Consider the following 19,927-nt stretch of genomic DNA (forward strand, 5'->3'; position numbering starts at 1 on the left):
GAGTAGAGCCTGAGAATCGGCATTTCTGTAAGTTCTCTCAAGGATGGTGATCCTACTAATCTAGGGATGACACCCTGAAAACTGCTGGTGGACATTAACTCCCTCCTACCTAAAACAAACAAAAAACTGGATAAATTATGCATTTCTAAGAATCTTCTTAAAAGCATCACAGGACGAGGGCAGGGGTTTAGTGGAGAGTATAAACATAAGGAGACAGCACAATGAGGTTCTTTTGTGGTAAGGGAACACAGTTCTGTGTCTTAACTATGGTGGTGGTTACACAAATCTACCTGTGGGATGAAGTTGCATAGAATTATACATATACACACAAATACACAAATGAATGCAATTTTTAAAAAGTGTAAAAACTGAGTAAGGTCTGTAGTATGGTTAACAGTTAACAATGTTAATTAACTGTTAACAATTAACAATGTTAATTTCCTAGTTGATATTCTACTATAGCTGTATAAAATGCCACCAATGAAGGAAGCTGGGTAAAGACTACATGGGATTCTTTGTACCACTTTTGCAACTTTCTGTGAGCCTATCACAGTCTAAGGAAATAAAACACAATGAATAATAATGAAAAGAAATAACAGAATAAAAAAAGTTTTCAGATATTAAAGCTATCCATTAAAGAGGCAGTCACAGGTTATAACATATAACAAAAGATTTGAAAAAGAACAAAATGAAACTGACAGAAATAAAAAAAGATTATCAAAAATTTAAAACCCCAATTATTGGGCTTACTAGAATATTAGAGACAGCTGATGAGAGAATTAAATATAGATAAGAAAGTATCCAAAATATGACATAGACAAAATGACAGAAAATACAGACAAGAGAGTAACACAAAGAAGGTAGTGAGAAAGTCTAACATTTTTAATTTCAGTATCAAGAAGAGAGAAGAGATGAAACATAGGAGAACTAATATCTAAAAACTGTCTAAAGCACATGAAAGAATCTACAGATTCAAGAATCCCAATATACAGCAATTAAGATAAAAGAATTCCATACCTAACATTTCACAGGGAAATTGCAGAAAACCAAAGACAAACAGAATAACTCACACATAGCCTGGTTGTGGGGGAGGGGGACAAATAATAAAAGTTAATCTAATAGGTTATCTCTCAATAGTAGTAATAAAAACCAGAAGGCAATGGAAGGGTATCTTCAATGTGCTGCAAGAAAATAAATGGCAGCCCAAAACCTTTTCAAGGTAAGTAAATATTTTCAGACAAGCAAAATAGACAGTTCACCAGCAGCAGACCCATCAAAAAAAAATACTAAAGGGTATTAGCAAAAGAAAAACAATCCCAAATAGAAGGTCCAAGATGTAAGAGGAAATGAAAGCAAATGTAAATAGATCAGAAATACATTTGAAAATAAAACTTGGGGTGCCTGGGTGGCTCAGTGGGTTAAAGCCTCTGCCTTCAGCTCAGTTCATGATCCCAGAGTCCTGGGATCAAGCCCTGCATCGGGCTCTCTGCTCAATGGGGAGCCTGCTTCCCCCCTCTCTGCCTGTCTCTCTGCCTACTTGTGATCTCTGTCTGTCAAATAAATAAATAAAATCTTAAAAAAGAAAAGAAAACTCAACATGACTTTGTAAAATAACTCTGATGCAGAGAGGTTAGGCAGGAGGACAGTGTCAAAGAATACCACATTTGACATGAAGAATTAGACACAACAAGGGGATCATTAGTTAAAATAAAGAAGGCTAGGGGCGCCTGAGTGGTTCAGTCAGTTAAAAGTCTGCTTTGACTTGGGTCATGATCCCAGCGTCCTGGGATGGAGTCCCACATCAAGCTCCTTGCTCAGAGGGGACCCTGCTTCTCCCTCTGCCTGCTGCTCCTCCAGCTTGTGTTCTCTCTCTCTGATAAATAAATAATAAATAAATAAGTAAACAAAATCTTTTAAAAATAAATAATAACAGAATAAAATAAAATAAAGAAGGCTAATATGAAAGAAGTGGAGAAAAATCAGTGGTTCAAAAAGTAAATGACACCTACAAGACTTCAAAGTTGGGTATGAAAGTATATGAGTCTGAAGCTCAGAAGAAAGTTCTGGACTAGAGTTGTAAATGTGAGAGTCACAAACATACAGAAAGCACACAGACCTACAGGAGTTGATGAGTTCAACTGGGGAGAGAGCTTTGAGAAGAGGGTCCAGACCCATGGCCTTTCTAGGATCAATAAAAGGAGGAGGAATCAACAAAGAGACTAAGGATTATGCAAAAAGGTAGGAAAAACCTGGGGCAGGTGGTGGCAGGGGGCACTATGAAGTCAAGAAGTATGAAGGAGAAAATGATCAACTGTATGATACTGCTGAGATGTCAAGTAAGAGGAAGACAGAACTGCTCAATGGATTTGGCAACCTGGCAGTAGTTAGTGACCTAGACAGTAACAGCTACTTCCTGCATGACAACCACAATTTATCATGTCCTATCCAGGACATTTTAAAAGGAACTGTCAACAGCTAAATGAATTAATAAAAGAAACACTAGATGGCATTGTTCCTTAAAAGAAAAAAAATTAATTTCTAAAATGTGTTACATAATGCCCTTAAAATAGAGACACATTACTAGCCCACAACAAGTTAATTAGTAATCTTCATAATAATAAATGTCTGTACAGAATTTAAATGTTTAAAACTGCTTTTGTATATGAACTTTTTTGAGTTTTATAAAGAGCGTATTCTTCCTCCCAATTTTGTATGTGATTAAACACAAGATTCAGATAGCATTGCCCAGCCTGCCCAGGATCACACAGGTAGGAAGGAGTACAGCTGACATTTGAAACATGTCTATTCGACTTCATACTCCGTAACTCTTTTAGGACCCTAAGCAGTGTTTGCGTAAATATACCTTGCTTGAATAAGACAACCTTTTCCAATAACGGTTGCATCTATTGGGAGGTCTATAGTTGTAAAGAGAACATCAGGAACTTTTTGTTTCCTGCAGTTATAGCAGTACGTGAGATGAGCTGGGAATGGCATATTCAGTTCATCATATGGTATGTGGCAAAAGCCACAGCCAGCAGGCAAATTTTCTTCTAGCCTGTATGAATACACAAAGAAAACAAATGAAGACGTCTTTAAAATTCTATGCATTTTTCTCAAAAACATTTCTTATATACAATACTTATATACACACTACACTGCAACTTCTACCACCGTAGGTTATGAGAGTACCACTATGTCTACTAGAATTAAAAATGACCATGAAATCAGAACCATACTCTTTCGTATGAGAGAAAAGACTTACATAAGTAGCCACTGATTTGCATCAATTCATAAGTTTGAGGTTGTCCCACCTGACAAAAACCACTATTATCCCAAAGGTTGCTCTTTGTGATACAACATAAAAACACATGGTTAGATACCAATTTAACTCAAATATAATCACACACACACACACACACACACACACACACACACACACACAAAATTCCCAAGGAAGAAAAACCTCTTTAACCAGACAATCTAACAATTTGAAAAAAAAAAAAAAAAAATTATGATCAAAAACAAACCTATTTAAAAATTTAAAAAGTCAAAATAGGCATAATCTAACATTTCTAATTTCTAGTGACTGCTTTAAGATTTCGGAGAACCATTTCACAAATAACATATATATCATATATAAACCACAAAGGACCACACACAACCTTCCCAATCACTGTAAAATGTTTGTTGTGATAATGTTTATGAATTCATTTTAGAATGATTAAGTATTTTTTTCACTCATCAAATATCAGGAAATTCGGGGAACAACAGAAATGAAAGCAAAAGGAAGTTCATGGAGAACTCCAGACTTTCACAAAGCCACACCTTCTAGGGCTCCGGAAAGACATGGGTTCTCAATTCACTCTAAGCTAAAGTGACCTGTTAGTAGAAGTTGAAACTTGGCAAGTGGACAAATAAAAGAGAAAGGAAAGTTGTACTGTATCTATTATGAGTCAGGCTTCTTGCAAATTCCTTGTACATATTATTTCACTAAATATCCACAATAACCCTCTAAATCTAATCACTCCCAGATATTCTTCTTTTATTGTTGAGATGGCATTCTGGTATATTAGAAGTAATAGAGAAATCAAACAGATTCTAAGTGGAGTTGTATGACCTCGCACAAGTCATTTAACCTCTCAGAGCCTCATCTATAAAACTAGAATAATAATACTTACCCAGAAAGGCTAATAAGCATAGCTAAATACACCCAATATAATGTGCAGCAAACAGTAACAAAAACTAGTTCTTCTTGGCCTGAAACTAACTGGAGATACTAAGTAATTTGTTCAGTCACACTAAATACTAAGTAGCAGACCTCAGATTCTAATGTCAGGTTGTTTGAGCCAAAGCCTATGTGTTACAAAAAGGCATAAAAGGATGAAAACTGGGGCAATTTTTAACTAAACACCTCACAGAAATTTGAACTTAAGTGATTTAATATTATTGGCATAAAAATAGAAGTATTTAAATTTAGGAAAGCATTTGAAATATGAAATCTAGAAAAGGGACTATCTCTGAATATTGAGATCATGGGGAATGTTTTCTTCCTTCTACTTTCCTATATTTTTCAAATTTTCTCTAGTAAGCAGAAATAATTGTATAATAAGAAAAAAGGGCATTTTCCTCTTTTGCAGATAGGGATGGTATCTGTTGCACTAGAATGCCACAAAAGAGAATTCACTGTATCCACCCAAGCCAGAATATCAAAATAATCAAGCTGCATGGGAAAGGTCATTTGTTAAATCAGACTTCTAACCACTCAAGAATGAAAATCAACTGACATGTGTCAGAACTATGGAGCATCACTTGGACAACTCACCAGCAGGCAGTTTTCTCAACAGAACACTCTGATTTTTAATATACTTCACAATGTTCCACATATCTATTTTCCTATTTATGATGACTTTCAATGCTCAGTAATATATTATGGTCAAAATCCATTTTTAATACAAGCTAAAGAAGAAACCGACCAAGGTCTTCTGTTTGCCTGCCTGAGCTAGAATATTTTTGTTATACAGAGATTTGCAAATTTACACTAAAAATAAAGCAAGTATGCAAACAGTGGAGTAAGGGGTAATTAAAATTTACATTATCCAGGTATACTCTGGCACCAAACAGTTTTCTGTACGTGTATTTGATAATCTCATCTGTTTATGGGAAGCATTTTTGACATTTTTGGAAGCCTACAGATAGATTAAGGGATGAATAAATAAACTAAAAAGTAATCTCATTTAATTTCACTTTCACTTTCTCTTTCACAAACATTAAAGTTATACTTCACTTTCTAGGAACTTTTATATATAATTTTGGTAAAATAGTGTTTTGTTTTATAAATTATAAATTTTCTTTATGCAAATTGTTTTATGACCTTTTTCTGTTTCAGAGGTAAGACAAAGGGAAAGGAAAAAATAAAAAATTATTTCTATACTGTAACAAACAAAAAAATAAATACTTGAAATTCTTTGATAGTCACACATGTAATTTATCAAGATACTAGGAAAATTATAATAAGGTGTGTCATGTAGTATAGAACTCAGTACTTCTTTAGGTAAAAAGCAGTAAAGTGCCCTGGTCCTGATCCCTACAGTGTACCACTGAAACCCACCCTCATACAGAACTATCCTGGCTCTAAAGTTAAAAGTCAACTTCTCCCTTCCTTGCCCTTAGAGAAAAGAAGCAAGGCTGCCATGACAACCTCTGTTCCAAACAGCCCTCCACGGTGCCATCCTGCAGAAATCTAGGGTTGAGTACAGCTGCCGTGCCGGATGCAGATAAAATACAGACCTCTTCACTATAAGAGAAAAAAATATTAAATAGTTATTATCTCCAGGCAGCCTAGCTTTGGAAAGTGTTCAATATCAAAGTGATTATAAGGGTGACAATTTAAATTCAAGTTAGACTCTACTAAATATTAATCATATCATAGGATTATCTCCTACCCTAGAATAAAAGATAGAAATAATTATTAAAATGAAAAGGGCAAGTGTTACTACTTTAGAAGTATAAAAGATAAAGTATAATATTAATGACAATAAATTCCTTTAAAATATGGTAAAACTGACAAATACTGAAATGTTTCAAAATAAAAGTAACAAATTATATTGCTGAATTCAGCAATAATCCATAAAACTATATTAAAGCACTCTTTAAATGACATTAAAGTTTATTAAAGTTACTTTAAAAGCTTAATATGTAATGATCAATGTCATTATTGCTATACCTTACTTTAAACTTAATAACAAAATGTATTTGAAACAAATAGTATTCAAAATATACTAAATGTAGCTTAAACTACATCATTATATGTATGATAAAAAGTGATTTTCAAAAGAATTCTTTCTTTATTACATATTACCTAATTTTAAATGATCAATAAAATTACTGAATGATATCACCTAAAGCAAATGACAAAAGTAGCGGTCAAGGGACAAAATGATGAAAACAAAGTATAAACGGACCAGAACCCTGAAATGACATGAAAGAAATGGTCACTTGATCTGTAATTGAGTAGAGAGAGGCCAGGCTTAAAATGTTTAAGTGGGCACTGGAAATGCCAAAGAATAACGTGGAGCCTCGGAGAGTACTGGATTAAGTAAGAAGGAGCTATGAGAGCAGAAGTACATTTCAGAGAGTTCATCCAGTAATAGTAAATCGGATGGATTAGAACAGAAAAAAAATGTGTAGATAGATAGGATTTAAACACAAAGACTTGTTTTGAGGTCCAGAGGGAAAAAAGAAGCTTGAATCAGGTGAATTCAAACGTCTAGGTAAATTGACTCCTTTCTGTAGATCCCTGGATCTATCTGTGACCTATCCCCTGCCACACTGAATCTACACCTCTGGACTTCTCTGTATGCTATTCTTCCGCCCTGGAACACTCCCCTCATGCCTCCTCTCTTCATTCACATAATTCACACTCATTCCCTGAGATTTAGTTTGAAGTTTCAGTTACTTCATTAACACTTTTTCTTTTTTTTTTTTCATTAACACTTTCTTCCGATCTTACTTCTAAACTCCAACCCTCTAGATCCCACAGCATCCCTATCATAAAATGTGTTATACTTGTCATAATCCTCCAGGAGAAATGAATCTGATGGCAAGAACTAACTTTTAAGGGCTCCTGGGTGGCTCAGTTGTTTAAGTGTCCCACTCTTGATTTCAGTTCACATCATGATCTCTGGGTCATGGGATTAAGCCCTGAGTCAGTCTCTGTGCTTAGGAGTCTCTCTCTTCCTCTGCTCCTCCCCCCTGCACTCTCTAATAAACAAAATCTTTAAAAAACAAAACCAAAAAACCCACCACTACATATTTTAAAATTATAACCCTAGGGGGCACCTGGGTGGCTCAGTGGGTTAAGCCTCTGCCTTCAGCTCAGGTCATGATCCCAGGGGCCTGGGATGGAGTCCCGCATCAGGCTCCCTGCTCAGCGGGGAGCCTGCTTCCCTCCCCCACCCAGCTTCTGCCTGTCTCTCTGCCTGCTTGTGATCTCTCTCTGTCAAATAAATAAATAAAATCTTTTTTAAAAATTAAAAAAAAAAAAAAAACTATAACCCTAGGAACTGAAAGCATATGACACTAAAACTATGAATGAGCCAAGACTATCTACTGGGAAGTAAGGCAGGATAAGCATAAAAAATTATTAGTTTAACACAAGTAGAACAGCTACACTGGGGACAAGAAGGTGCAAGAACATCATACATAGTCAGCCGAAGAAAAGAAAGGGCCCTCAGAAGATGAAACAGCATGTCTCTGTAATGTCCACATTTACTGGAGTCTAATCATTTTTCTCCTAACAATAAAGACCACCAAAAGCACAAGAGAACTACCGATGTAACAGCTGACAGTAAGAATTATTCAAGAATAGGTGGAAAAATAAGATAGCAGAAGGTCAAACAATTTCTAGAGGATATCTGTTATAAACTTTTTTTTAAAAGATTTTATTTATTTATTTGACAGAGAGAGAGTACAAGTATGCAGAGCAGCAGGCAGAGGGAGAGGGAGAAGCAGACTCCCCGCTGAGTAGGGAGCCCAATGCGGGGCTCCATCCCAGGACCCTGGGATCATGACCTGAGCCACCCAGGAGTCCCTGGAATAAACTTTTTGAGGGGCTGAAAACAGGGTTCATCAATGGCAGTCATAAAGTTAAATCAGAACCTGAGTAAGGAACTGGGCAAAGTCTTGGTCAAGGTAAGAGTCAAAATAAGCCAGATGTAAATGGGCAAATGAGATGGATGGAAAATATCAAGCTGTGATCCAAGAGTGAAATTTTATAGTTTCAAAATTTTTAAAGGTAAACAGTTTTGAGGAATAATGAAGTCCAAAATGTGGTTGAAAGTTAAGTGGGGATAGAGGAGGACTTATGAATGAGAAAGCACAAGGTCAAGCTGTTGGAAGGAGGGTAATCATGTTCAATTGGTGGAGATAGCAGAGAATTAAGAAAGGCGGAAGAATATTTTGGAGGCAGTAAAGTCTGAACTGTGGAATGGCAAGGACTTTAAAATAACAGAGTTTGTTGAAAGGAAAGGTAGGAGAAAAAGGAATTGAGAGTAAAGGTATAGAAGTCCCTTCCTAACTTGACAGAGACAAGAAGGATGATGTGTTGGCAGGATTAGTGAAAGAAGGCAGAAAGAGTTTACAGACAAACTTAAGAGACAAATGGGAGTTCATTTACAACAGATCAAGGGTCCCAATATTCCAGAGGAAGGAATTAGCAGGGTCACAAAATGGAGTAGTCGGCCTAGAATTAATAGTTGCTAAGTGCCAGTATCAATTCTCATTTAATTCTTCAATAACCTTAATTGATAGGTGGTCATTATCTCCATTTCAATCTATAAATTGAGGCTCAGAGGAGTAGTTACTTTCCCAAAGTTTTACAGCAATTTTTTTAAAAAGATTTTATTTATTTACTTGACAAACAGAGATCACAAGTAGGCAGAGAGGCAGGCAGAGAGAGAGAGAGAGGAGGAAGCAGGCTCCCCGCAGAGCAGAGAGCCCGACGCGGGGCTCGATCCCAGGACCCTGGGATCATGACCTGAGCCGAAGGCAGAGGCTTTAACCCACTGAGCCACCCAGGCGCCCCAAGTTTTACAGCAATTTAGTGGCAAACGTGGCACATGGACCTCGGTCTGATGTACTCCCAAGGCCCATGCTCCTAGATCATGACACAATTCTTTTCTCTATACTTGCATAAAACTTTTACCCTTTCAGATGACAATCTGTAAATTACAGCATCTAGGAAATCAAGTTATCATTTACCAGATGCTAGTTGATTCACTGTAGCCCACTACAGCATGACAGCCTAATGCTTTAGCATGTGATTTTATTTCTTGTCTGATTTCTGCCCACCACGCATCTCGAGTTTCTGGTTCATCTGAAAAATAAATTTTAAATCAGTTCACTACTCAATAGCACATTGTCTATATGATAAAGAAATGTTTAAAATGAACATACTTTGGAAGGCAAAGACATACTGGTCTATAACAGATTTTAAAACTGACTTCACATGTTTAAAATGTTATTTCTCAAAAGGTTTATTAACATTTTAATTCAATGTTACTTCCAAAAAAGTTTAACATTTTAAACTTGATTGATAGAAAATAAACCAGCTAGTTCTACTTGCTTTTTACTTCAGGGGACATCTATAGAGAGGTATTTTATTACCTACAACTTAAAATGTAGACCCAGAGTTTCCAGATTCTAATCCTAAACTGAGAGGATATTCTGTGTCTCACTCACCTTGCTCAGTGAACATTTTGAGTCATATCCATAAGTTTAATTTAAATTCTGATTTCATTTCCTGGTACCTATTTTTTTTTATAACCCACTATATTCTAGGTTTTTTCCAAGGCAAATATTTGTCAATTTTAAAAAAGAGAAAGCCATGTAGCCATCCTTGTGGGTCCTAAAGCAAAGTAACAAGAAATGAAGGGACTAGCCAATTTAAAAATAAAGAAAGCAAATACATTTAAAGATTATTACAAATAATTTGGTTAATGTATATAAGGACAAATTTCAGTTAGTACATTGTAACTTCATATATGGTTCTGTAATTAAGAAAATGCCTCAGAATCACAGCACTGCATTTTATTACCACAGAGGAGTCCAATATTGCTTGTAATAGAGCATTATAAATGGAGCATCTGGCACACATCCTTCCTAATCACTTGCATTTAGCTACAAAGTACTGGTGAAGAGCAGCTGCAAATTATAGTAACATTTCATGTGCAAAGATGTTAAAAACAGAAACAGTCTATAATGAGCATATCCTAATGTGTTTCTTTTGGGGGCCCATTCCATTTGGGAACAATTTGGGATAGAAAAAACTTAATCTAACTCAAAATAGGATGCTAACCTCCTGCTGTAAATTTTCCATATAAAAGGCACTATTAAAACTGAAAATCAAACAATCCAAAAGCTTTCTTTTTTGAATTTCAGTACATACTCAGTTTTCAAAATGTTTTTTAAATAAGCAGAATAAGGAGAATTATACTCACTAGTAAAATACTGATGACAGTAAAATAAAGAAAGGTTAAGAGGCTTGTTATAGCTGACATTCCTAGGAGGTAATTTTGTTTCCTCCACAGGGAGGAGGATCAGCAAAATAGAGAAATGAGATAAAAGCCAGAGCTACAAATGATGCCAGCCAGTTCTTGTATTAAAGTTTTGGATCCAAGACAGAGCTACACTAAAACTGTCTTTCAGAAAAAAAAACCAAAGAAATCCAGACTCCAGGAAACTGAGGAAGAGATCCAAGGACAAGATAAAATAAAGAAAGAAGAAAAATAGAAAAGACTACAATATGGTATTAGCAATCAATATTATGAATTAAGAAAAGTGTAAGGCAATTAGGTAGCCCAATTTTGTGTAAGAAATGTGTAAGGCAATTAGGTAGCACATACATTATTATGTTAAAGAATTTCTTCATATTCCCCCTGAAATACAGACATTAACAGCACAAATACACTCTCAAACCCATTCTCTTTTTTAGGTATACATGTTCCCAGACCAATTTGGGTATCTATTTAATGTCTTCCTTTCTTAATAAGGGAATTTTTATCATAAGACAAAAATTTACTCAAGCAGTTGCTCAATCTATCAACTTATTTATGATTCTCTAAAAGTAAGTATCATAGATAATAAGAGAAATACATCTCAGTTTGAAAAACAACAATTTTCCCTCAAAAGCTGTGTAAAATAAAGTTTAACTTTTCTTTAAAAATACTAGTAGAACCTGCTATTTACTTTTTAAACCTTTCTGGGAATTTAAAATATTATTTGCTAAAGCAAATAACTGTATACTATGTTTCTATAAAAGCAGATTTTCTCACATTAGATTTGCCTACATCTGTGCCACAAGTAATACATGGCAGCCTTTCTGTTTTAAATTGAATTTTACAGAAAGTAATCTATAACATTATTTTTTAAATTAATTTTAAAAAAATGGAGGAAGTTACTTATTTTAAGTTCAGGATATATTTATTTAGAAATGGCCAGCATGTCCAAATGGGAAAGTAAGTAATAATTACTATGAAATACATATAACCACATAGAATACAAAGTTTATATACATCAAACTTACCTTGGTATAACACACAAAATAATCAGATAATTAAACCAAACACTATGAAAGAGTAAGTGGCTGATTTAAAAAAAATAATAAACAAAACAAAAAGCTGAATGCAGCGCAAGTGGAGCATTCATATTCTTCTGGCAAGTTCACAAGCAGCCTTTATTTTGACACATGAGCCACACAACTGCACATGGGGATGCCATTGTTGTATTTAATACAATATTTACAAGTTTAATAAAAGCTAAAGAGTTACATAACAGGGGAGCTAAGGAAGCAAATGGCATATGTCCACACTCCAAAGAATTTGTTAAATTTTGTTTTTGGCTTAAGCAAAAGCTCAGAGAACAAAGGGTTTTGCAAAGCATATTCAGCAGACAGGAGCCAGAAACAGTGGATATTTTGGCGCATGCTTGGATCAGGTGACAGTACAGACTGAAAACTATGGCAGCTCACTGAAATGGTTACAGAAAGTAATGGCCCTAGATTCTAGGTGAAAGCAAGGCAAGCATACAGTAGGGAGCACTTCATCACAAACTAGGAATTGAATTAACAATAATTATCTACAACTGTAAGCAAGAAGCCAAAGGATGAATTTGTTGACTATTAAATTTAGGGGTTATTTAATTAAAATAAAGAATAATCAATTTAATTAATATTAAAAAAATAAATTTATCTTCAAAGTCTATATATTTATGGCAGAGATGAGCCAGAGAATATTCACATAGTAATGATTCAGCCTAACTTATATAACTGAAGATTCAGAAATATCACCATATTTAATCCTATAATAGAATTTTTAAAGCTTAAAAGCTATTAACTGTATTCTTATGAGAGGAAACATACTAGTTGAATTTGAAATGTTTTATCACTCTCCAAAAGTCAAAACTGAGGATCTACTATACTCACATAAAGGCAAAAACAAAGAGTCTGGCTTAAAAATTTATGGCAACTATACATGCCACTCATGAAACTGGATACAATTTAGTCACTTGAAGGAAATACAGCTGAGATGTGAAGGTCGCAATTAATCAACAATTCACAGATGTCAAGAAAAAAATATCTTCACTTTAAATACCATGCTCCTCCTAATAATCCATAGAATTATTTATAATTTTAAAAAGACCTCATTTTAAGAGAAATTAAAATTTATTTATTAAATAAATTATATTTAAAACTATATTACTTTTTTCTACTATGGGTCAAAACTCTTCATAGATAATATCACAACTCTTTTTTTTTTATTAAGATTTTATTTTTAAATAATCTCTATAGCTAACATGGGGCTCAAACTCACAACCCCAAGAGTTGTATGCCCCATTGAGTGAGCCAGCCAGGTGCCCCGCAATCTTTTACTATATCCTTTTATTTGTAGTCATGATCTGGGCTGTAGGTCAATACTTCACTGATGCTTCATTTAGAGGTAATGTCTGCACACTTGGTTGGCATCACAATTAATTTATTTTACTACTGTCACTTTACTAGAGCATGGCCATAGCTTGATATCTTGCCATCTTTTTAACATTTTATCTTATTTCTGAAATGCAGGTGAAACTGGTAAAGATTCCTATAATGAAAATAAATGCTAAATAAATCTCAGAAAGTAAAGAAGTGAACAACTCAACATAATAGGCCTTTATAAAACTGAATCCCTTTCAGATTTTAGGCAATCTCACACTTGCAACTAAGAAACACTATCTAAAATGTTCAATTTAATTCTGTATTTACATAACTCTGGAAGAGAGTAATTCTGCCACTGAGAATCTTTAAATCTGACTTAAAGAAAAAAAGGAAATGGACAATTATTCAATCTAATTTTAAAATAAACAAGAAGAGATGTTTAAACAAGATCAAATGTTAGGTGGGCTCAAATAAACATTTTTAATACAATGATATCTATCTTGTCAATGGACAGCATAAGAAAGCCATATTCTTAAATACCTTAAAATATTATTCCAACACAAAACAACTTTCTGAAGAAGATAAATTTCCTCTAATGAAACAGAAATTACAGAGTTCAGATTTAAGTGTATATACAATCTCAAACCAGATGGGGATTCAGTACCAACCTAGGAAGAACAGTTCCATCATAGAGGAAATGATGTGCAAATTCAGAGCAGACACCAACTTGTAGTAATTTAGGATGTTAGGATGGTACCTGGGATATAATCTATATTAGATCGGAGTCTTCTCCGATCGGAGTCTTCTTCTCTTATCTATATTAGAACCAGAGTCTTCACTATTTATAAAATAAGTCAGATATATAATTACTCCTTACCTGTGAGATTTCCCTTTTTATATATATAAAGTTATATATTAATTTACATGTCATGTTATAATAGTGTAATTAATATCCAGTTATATTAGATATATATAAAGAGTAAAATTTATAAATTAAGGAAATTATAAATCTGACTTTTTTTACAGATAATAAGGAATTGACAGTAGTCAATATGCAGTTACATTATACACAAACAGAAAATTATTTATTACATTTATATGTTGCATTATGTATAAAGAGAAGCTCACACATCGTACATGGCTATATTTATGCCCTCCTGAACTCCATATACCTACTTCTTAAAACCTTATTAAAATTCTTAAAACCAAAAGCTGCTTAACTACTTTAAGCTTAGTTTTGCATATCTGCTCATGAGTACCTCTCAGATGTAGTAAAAATAACTGCTGGGATCATCAGTAGAATTCAAGTTCCAAGAAAGCCTCTCTCCATTTAACAACAACTATTACTACTACTACTGCTACTACTACTACTACTACTACTACTACTACTACACATACACAGCAAAATAGTTTAAGAAATTGGTTTAAGAAATAGCCTAGACTGGGTGTATAATCATGTTGTCTGCCTGGCTGAACAAACATGTTCCCAATCCCCAACATCATGCTCAAGACACAGTAGGCAAACCACAAACATCCACTGAATAAAAGATTTTTACTTAAAACTGAAAAAAAAAATTTAGATTATCAGACTGATATGTGTATTCTATTAATAGTTCCTTACACATCTGTTGACTCATTTTGTTAAAATACGTTTAAAGTAATAATTATACCTATTTTTCTTGGTTTTGATGATTAATTTTTGACCCCAAAGTAAAACAACTATAATTCAGATGACAAAAAAAGAGTAACATTTTCTGAATTCAGACCACTAATATAAAGCTTCCCTTAGCACTAGCCCTTGCTTCATTTATTAGAAGACAGAAAACTCAAACATATGTCCTAAAACCTACAATCTAAAATAATAAGTTTTTTAAATATTCTCAAAAACAAAAGTTATCTAGCTATTTTACTAACTCAGTACTTAAAACATTTGCTCTTAAAAATATTGTCTAAGTTTGGAAGCTATTTCAGACTAGCATTTTTACAAACCACATTATATATCTACTTTATTGTTTCCTCTTGAGACTTCCTGAAAAAATATCTAAGCTCACAAGTACCCTACCTGAAGAAAGAATAACAACTTTTTCTCAACTACACTGAGACTATTCCTAATTAAAAATTGTATCAGTTTGCTACCCAGAAATAACTTTCAGTGGTAAACTCAGAAGAAAGAAAAATAAATAGCATAGCCATTTAAGAAGCAATGAGCTATGCCTTTTAAAATCTACTCTTAAAATATTTTTATAACTCAATTTTCAAATAGAGTTGGGTTTCCAAAAGATAGGATTCAACTGCTCACTGGGATTTTAGACTTGTAGCCATGTAGGATAATTCTAATCCATCTTTTTCTCTTTCTCTCAGCTCAAAGCTGCTAAGAGACTGTTTTTGATTTGCCACATTCTACTAATTACCAAGTCCTGGTGATTTACATTTTAAATATTTTCTAAATTTATCTTGAGAGTATAAGCCCTGAAGCCAGAGTAGCTAAGTTCACATTGTAGCTCAACAACTTTCTATTTCACTTAGGGCAAATTGTTATGCTTCATTTCGCTCATCCACAAAAGAGGAAAAATGCCTATCTTGGAGCTGTGTTTTGAGAATTAAGTGACCTGCTATCATACAGCACTTGGAAGAGTGACTGGCACATAGTTAAGTGCTCTATGAACTTCAGTTCTCCTATCACCACCAAATCCTAGGTCACTTACCAGGCCAGGAGTACTGCAGTGTCTCTAGGCTTGCTGCCTTTAAATGCATTCTCCATTATACAACCAATGATCTAACATACGTGTGACCATGGGATACCCTGTCTTACTCCTATGCAGCCCATTCCGGGCATGTCACACACAAGATCTGCAAATGCTGCTTCCTTCTTTCAAGCAGCAAGATTCAGCTTGTCTTTTTCAAAGTCCATTAACCAGGCCAGAAACATAAGAAGCAAGATAAGAAAAGGTAATACCGTGATTTTAAAATAAATTCTCAGATAACTGAGTTTCTTCCTGCTATATAAAAATATTTCCTATCACTGTAGCTAACACAACCTAAGACAGCAAAGCAGAAGAAAAAGGGAAACACAATAAAAAGCTGAAGCAACAAAGACATTCTGTATTCAATGGCAAGCAATAGGTATAAAATAACTGGGTAAATATCATCAAACAAGTAATGACTAGGGGATTGTTCTGCAATGCACTACTAAAGTTTCAGAACTACATTCAAAGGAGTGAACAATATGTCTCCAAATACACTGTCTGAAATATAAAATCTACATTAAGGTCATATATATCCTTCAAACTGAACTCAAGAATTACCTCTCCAAGCTTCCCTGCCACGTAGTTAATCATGCCTTCCTCTTTAATTCTCTATCTTATATCACACCACACCACACCACACAGTAAACCATTAACATATTTTTCTAACTGCCCAGAATATGACTTTCACGAAAACGGGGTGACTGACATCTTCGCACACCTATCATCTAGCAAACTGTATGGTACAAAATAAGTTCTAATAAATGCTTGCGTGACAGATCATATTTCATGAAATACCACTGTGTGATAAAAATGTTTCTTATATCTTTCCACATTTTTAATGTTTCTGAAATAAAAATGTCTGGTAATTAATCAATATACTTAATATAGTAGTTTCTTTCTCTTTTCTCTTGGAAAGCTATTATTAAAATGGTGATACCTCACATAATAAATGGTGTCAGAATCCAGGAAGTACAGTATTGATGAACAATTTCTAACATTAATAAAAATTATAACCACAATTATTTTTCTTACTGATGTGGCCAATTCTTTATTTTCTATGGTAATACAAGACAGCAATTTATTCCCCAATCACAGAAAAGAACACATAAATGATTCAAATATATTTATCAAATATTACATTTTTGTATTTCAGAATCATCACATTATTTTTCTTAACCTAATATCAAAATCAGCCTGATATATACTGTTAGGAGATTCTAATATCTCAGTCAAAAGCACAGAGCTATTAGAACATTAAACTGAAAGTGTCATCTTTGATATTCTTTTACTATTCTGTAATTTATATCCATTTTTTTTCATACACTCACTATCTGACTTTATTTTAAATGATGGCAAGATATACCGCTTCCTCAACCATGTTTCTCCTTGCCAAATTCTGTAGTTCTGCTTATGGGGGACAAAGTATTATAAGATTTAACTACTTTTCTACTTTCCAAGACTGTTCGTTATCTAACACTCATCTCACCCTAAACATCTTTGCCCTGACAAGGTTTAAGCTCCTTAAATTATTAATGATCAGTCTATTCCCAATGTCCTTTTCTTACATAATTAGGCTTTTTTACTTCTTATACACTAATCTGCCTACATTTTAAAAATACATTATTTTTATTAAATGAATCCAGCAGGGTATTTTCCTCACTAAAAACCAAGTATAACACATAACATTTAAAAACGATTATTTTAATTTTAATCAATGTGGTAACATGTTGACAAAAACCTGAGTAGGAGAGGTAATTTCTCTGAGACTTACCAACTGATGTCAGTCTAAATCTGTAAAGGTTGGACCTGATCAGATTGTTTACTAGACTGAACTTAGGTAAACCTGCATGATGAACATGAGATACTTCATAGTCAAACATGCATTACTTACATCAGAACTTACATCCTGGACCCCTAAGAACAAAAAAAAGCTTACAATATTGAAAAGATTATGAAATATTATCTAAAATGTTAAGCCTCTTGGTGATTTGTTTTTCTATAAATAGATATATACTTTCTGACACAAAGAACTGGTAAAACCCTTCAGGCAAAATACCAGCTTCTAATACCAAATCAAAATGGTCTATTATTTAATTTAAAAAATAAAGAACATAAAAATTTACATATTTATATTAGAAGAATATGCTTTTATCAAAAAGAAAAATTGGCTTTGACTCGAAACCACATCATCAGCTGTAAAGTTAGTTTAGTTTCTCTAAAAGCTACAAACTATATTTTACAAACTATATCCATACGTAAAATTACCTAAAAAGAAAAATTAAATTCTCACATGAAATGGGAAGGAAGGGAGCTTATGAAAGCTGTTAATCCCCCCAAAATCTGCTCTTACTTACCAAATTTTTGAAAAACTTCTGGAATTATAAATAAAAATGGTAATAGTCACATATTTATAGTATTTATAGAATACTAAATATATTATACTCAAGTCTAAATTAATGTTTAAGCAGACTTTAAGCTTATCAAACTAGCCATTTAATACTTATATTTAACAATTAACATCTCTTTAATTGTAAAGCCTATGTCAATTACTGATATGAAAAAACTGTCCAAAATGTAATAAATATAATTTAAATTTAGGTTTCTGAAAGTTAATTAACTGACAAAAGCCATTTGTAATTTATGGTATTTCTATGGTTTTGGTTAATTCATTTTAGTTAACACATTTTTATATTTGCAATTCTGTGGAAACTTTAAGAGTTACAACGTATGTACTGCAGAATGTATCTGTATAACTGAATTGCCATTAAACCTATTTAATCTAGAACATTTCTAAAAACTTCACTGAGCTGCCATAATTTTTGTCAGCATATGTAGTACTGAATGACCATCAAAATACCTGAATTGAAACTATTCCAGTCTAGCAGTTTGTAAGATCTTGTGTTACCCATAATTCCGACAAAGGCTGAGTTCAAAACAGCAAATTAGTAGATCAGTTTTAGGTGCAGAATAGTAGGGAAAAAAAAACAAAAAAACACTACAAACAAGAACACAATTGACAATACCACTTGACAGCAACTGGAAAGACACAGACAGCAGAGTTAATAAGAAGTAGAAATAGAAAGAGAAGAAGGAGCATGCTATCATAATCTAACATTAACTAAAGTCTAGTTGTTTAAGATAATGACCTTGATTTTTAAAACCACCCCATTCTTGTCCGTGTTGCTTAATATTTAACAAAGGAGGAAATTCTAAAAGAACTAACTCCAGAATAATAATCTATAGGTAGCAGGCGGTAGTGGTTTAAAAATAAGATTTTATTCCTTCTACACTCAAGTGTAAAATGAAAAGTTCCCATATTCACTAGAAAAAAAATAGCTGCAAGATTCGTTTGAGAGTGCAAATACAGCATTTTAACAGCACAGGCATCTCAATCCATCTTAAGTTTCTCTCGGCAGAGTAACTCAGTGTCATAAAATCAATATATCATTATCATGGTAGATGCTAATCTAGAGGGGTTTTTTGGTTTTAACATTCAGCTTCTTTCAACAAATTAAATCTTTTAATAATTATTTATGAAATATTAAGAACATCAATAAAATGTTCTTAAGAAAATCTTCCTTTTTTAATGCATAATACATATATAAAACCACCCCCCAAAATGTGGTTTTTATATCAAAATCATGTAATAGTGAAACCATTAGAATATGTAGTTGATTAAATTGATTAAAATTAACTGAAAATAAAACAAAATTAAAATATAACTTGTATATCATTAAAAGCATTTATATTTATATGCCCATAATCCTTTAGGAAATAAGTACATTAGTAACTAGGATTCCCTACATGTGAATCAAAAAAAAAATATTCTGATAAGGGGAGGAAAGGAAGAGAATGGATAACTTGATAATTATAATACACAAAATGTATTCTGTATTAATGATTCCTGTGTTCTTCCCTCGGCCTGGGTTCTTGTATTTCTCACACTGCTAGAACAAACTGGCAAGCATGTAAACCCTAAAAAAGAGTTTTTTGTAAAAAGTAATAGGATTTTAAATACAGCTCTCTACTTAAACTTATTTAAGTAAGACTTATTTGTTCTCCCAGACTCTATAGCTTACTCAGAGTACCTGGAAGCAACAATAAAATCAAAATGTTTTCAGTAAACAGAACAGTTAAATATATTCCTGAAATCATTTTGGAGCTTATCAGTGGGCACCATCTAGCAAAATATTTGAGTCAATGGTCCAAA

At 33.4% G+C, this 19,927-nt stretch overlaps 1 protein-coding gene across 5 annotated transcripts in view; it reads right to left on the reverse strand.

Moving 5' to 3' along the window:
• The window catches only part of LOC111159941 (C2 calcium dependent domain containing 5), a 99,646-nt gene that overhangs the window by 32,159 nt on the left and 47,560 nt on the right, over window positions 1–19,927 (reverse strand). For all 5 annotated transcript variants that reach the window (XM_022522634.1, XM_022522633.1, XM_022522631.1 and 2 more), the window contains 3 exons: window positions 9,259–9,373; window positions 5,699–5,794; window positions 2,864–3,055 (listed from right to left, as the gene is read on the reverse strand). In XM_022522634.1, coding sequence (XP_022378342.1) covers window positions 2,864–3,055; window positions 5,699–5,794; window positions 9,259–9,373 — 403 coding nt within the window. The remainder of the gene's footprint in view (window positions 1–2,863; window positions 3,056–5,698; window positions 5,795–9,258; window positions 9,374–19,927) is intronic.

This window comes from Enhydra lutris, unplaced genomic scaffold (assembly GCF_002288905.1).
Source record: "Enhydra lutris kenyoni isolate GAN:26980312 unplaced genomic scaffold, ASM228890v2 scaffoldscaffold72, whole genome shotgun sequence".
NCBI lineage: Eukaryota > Metazoa > Chordata > Mammalia > Carnivora > Mustelidae > Enhydra > Enhydra lutris.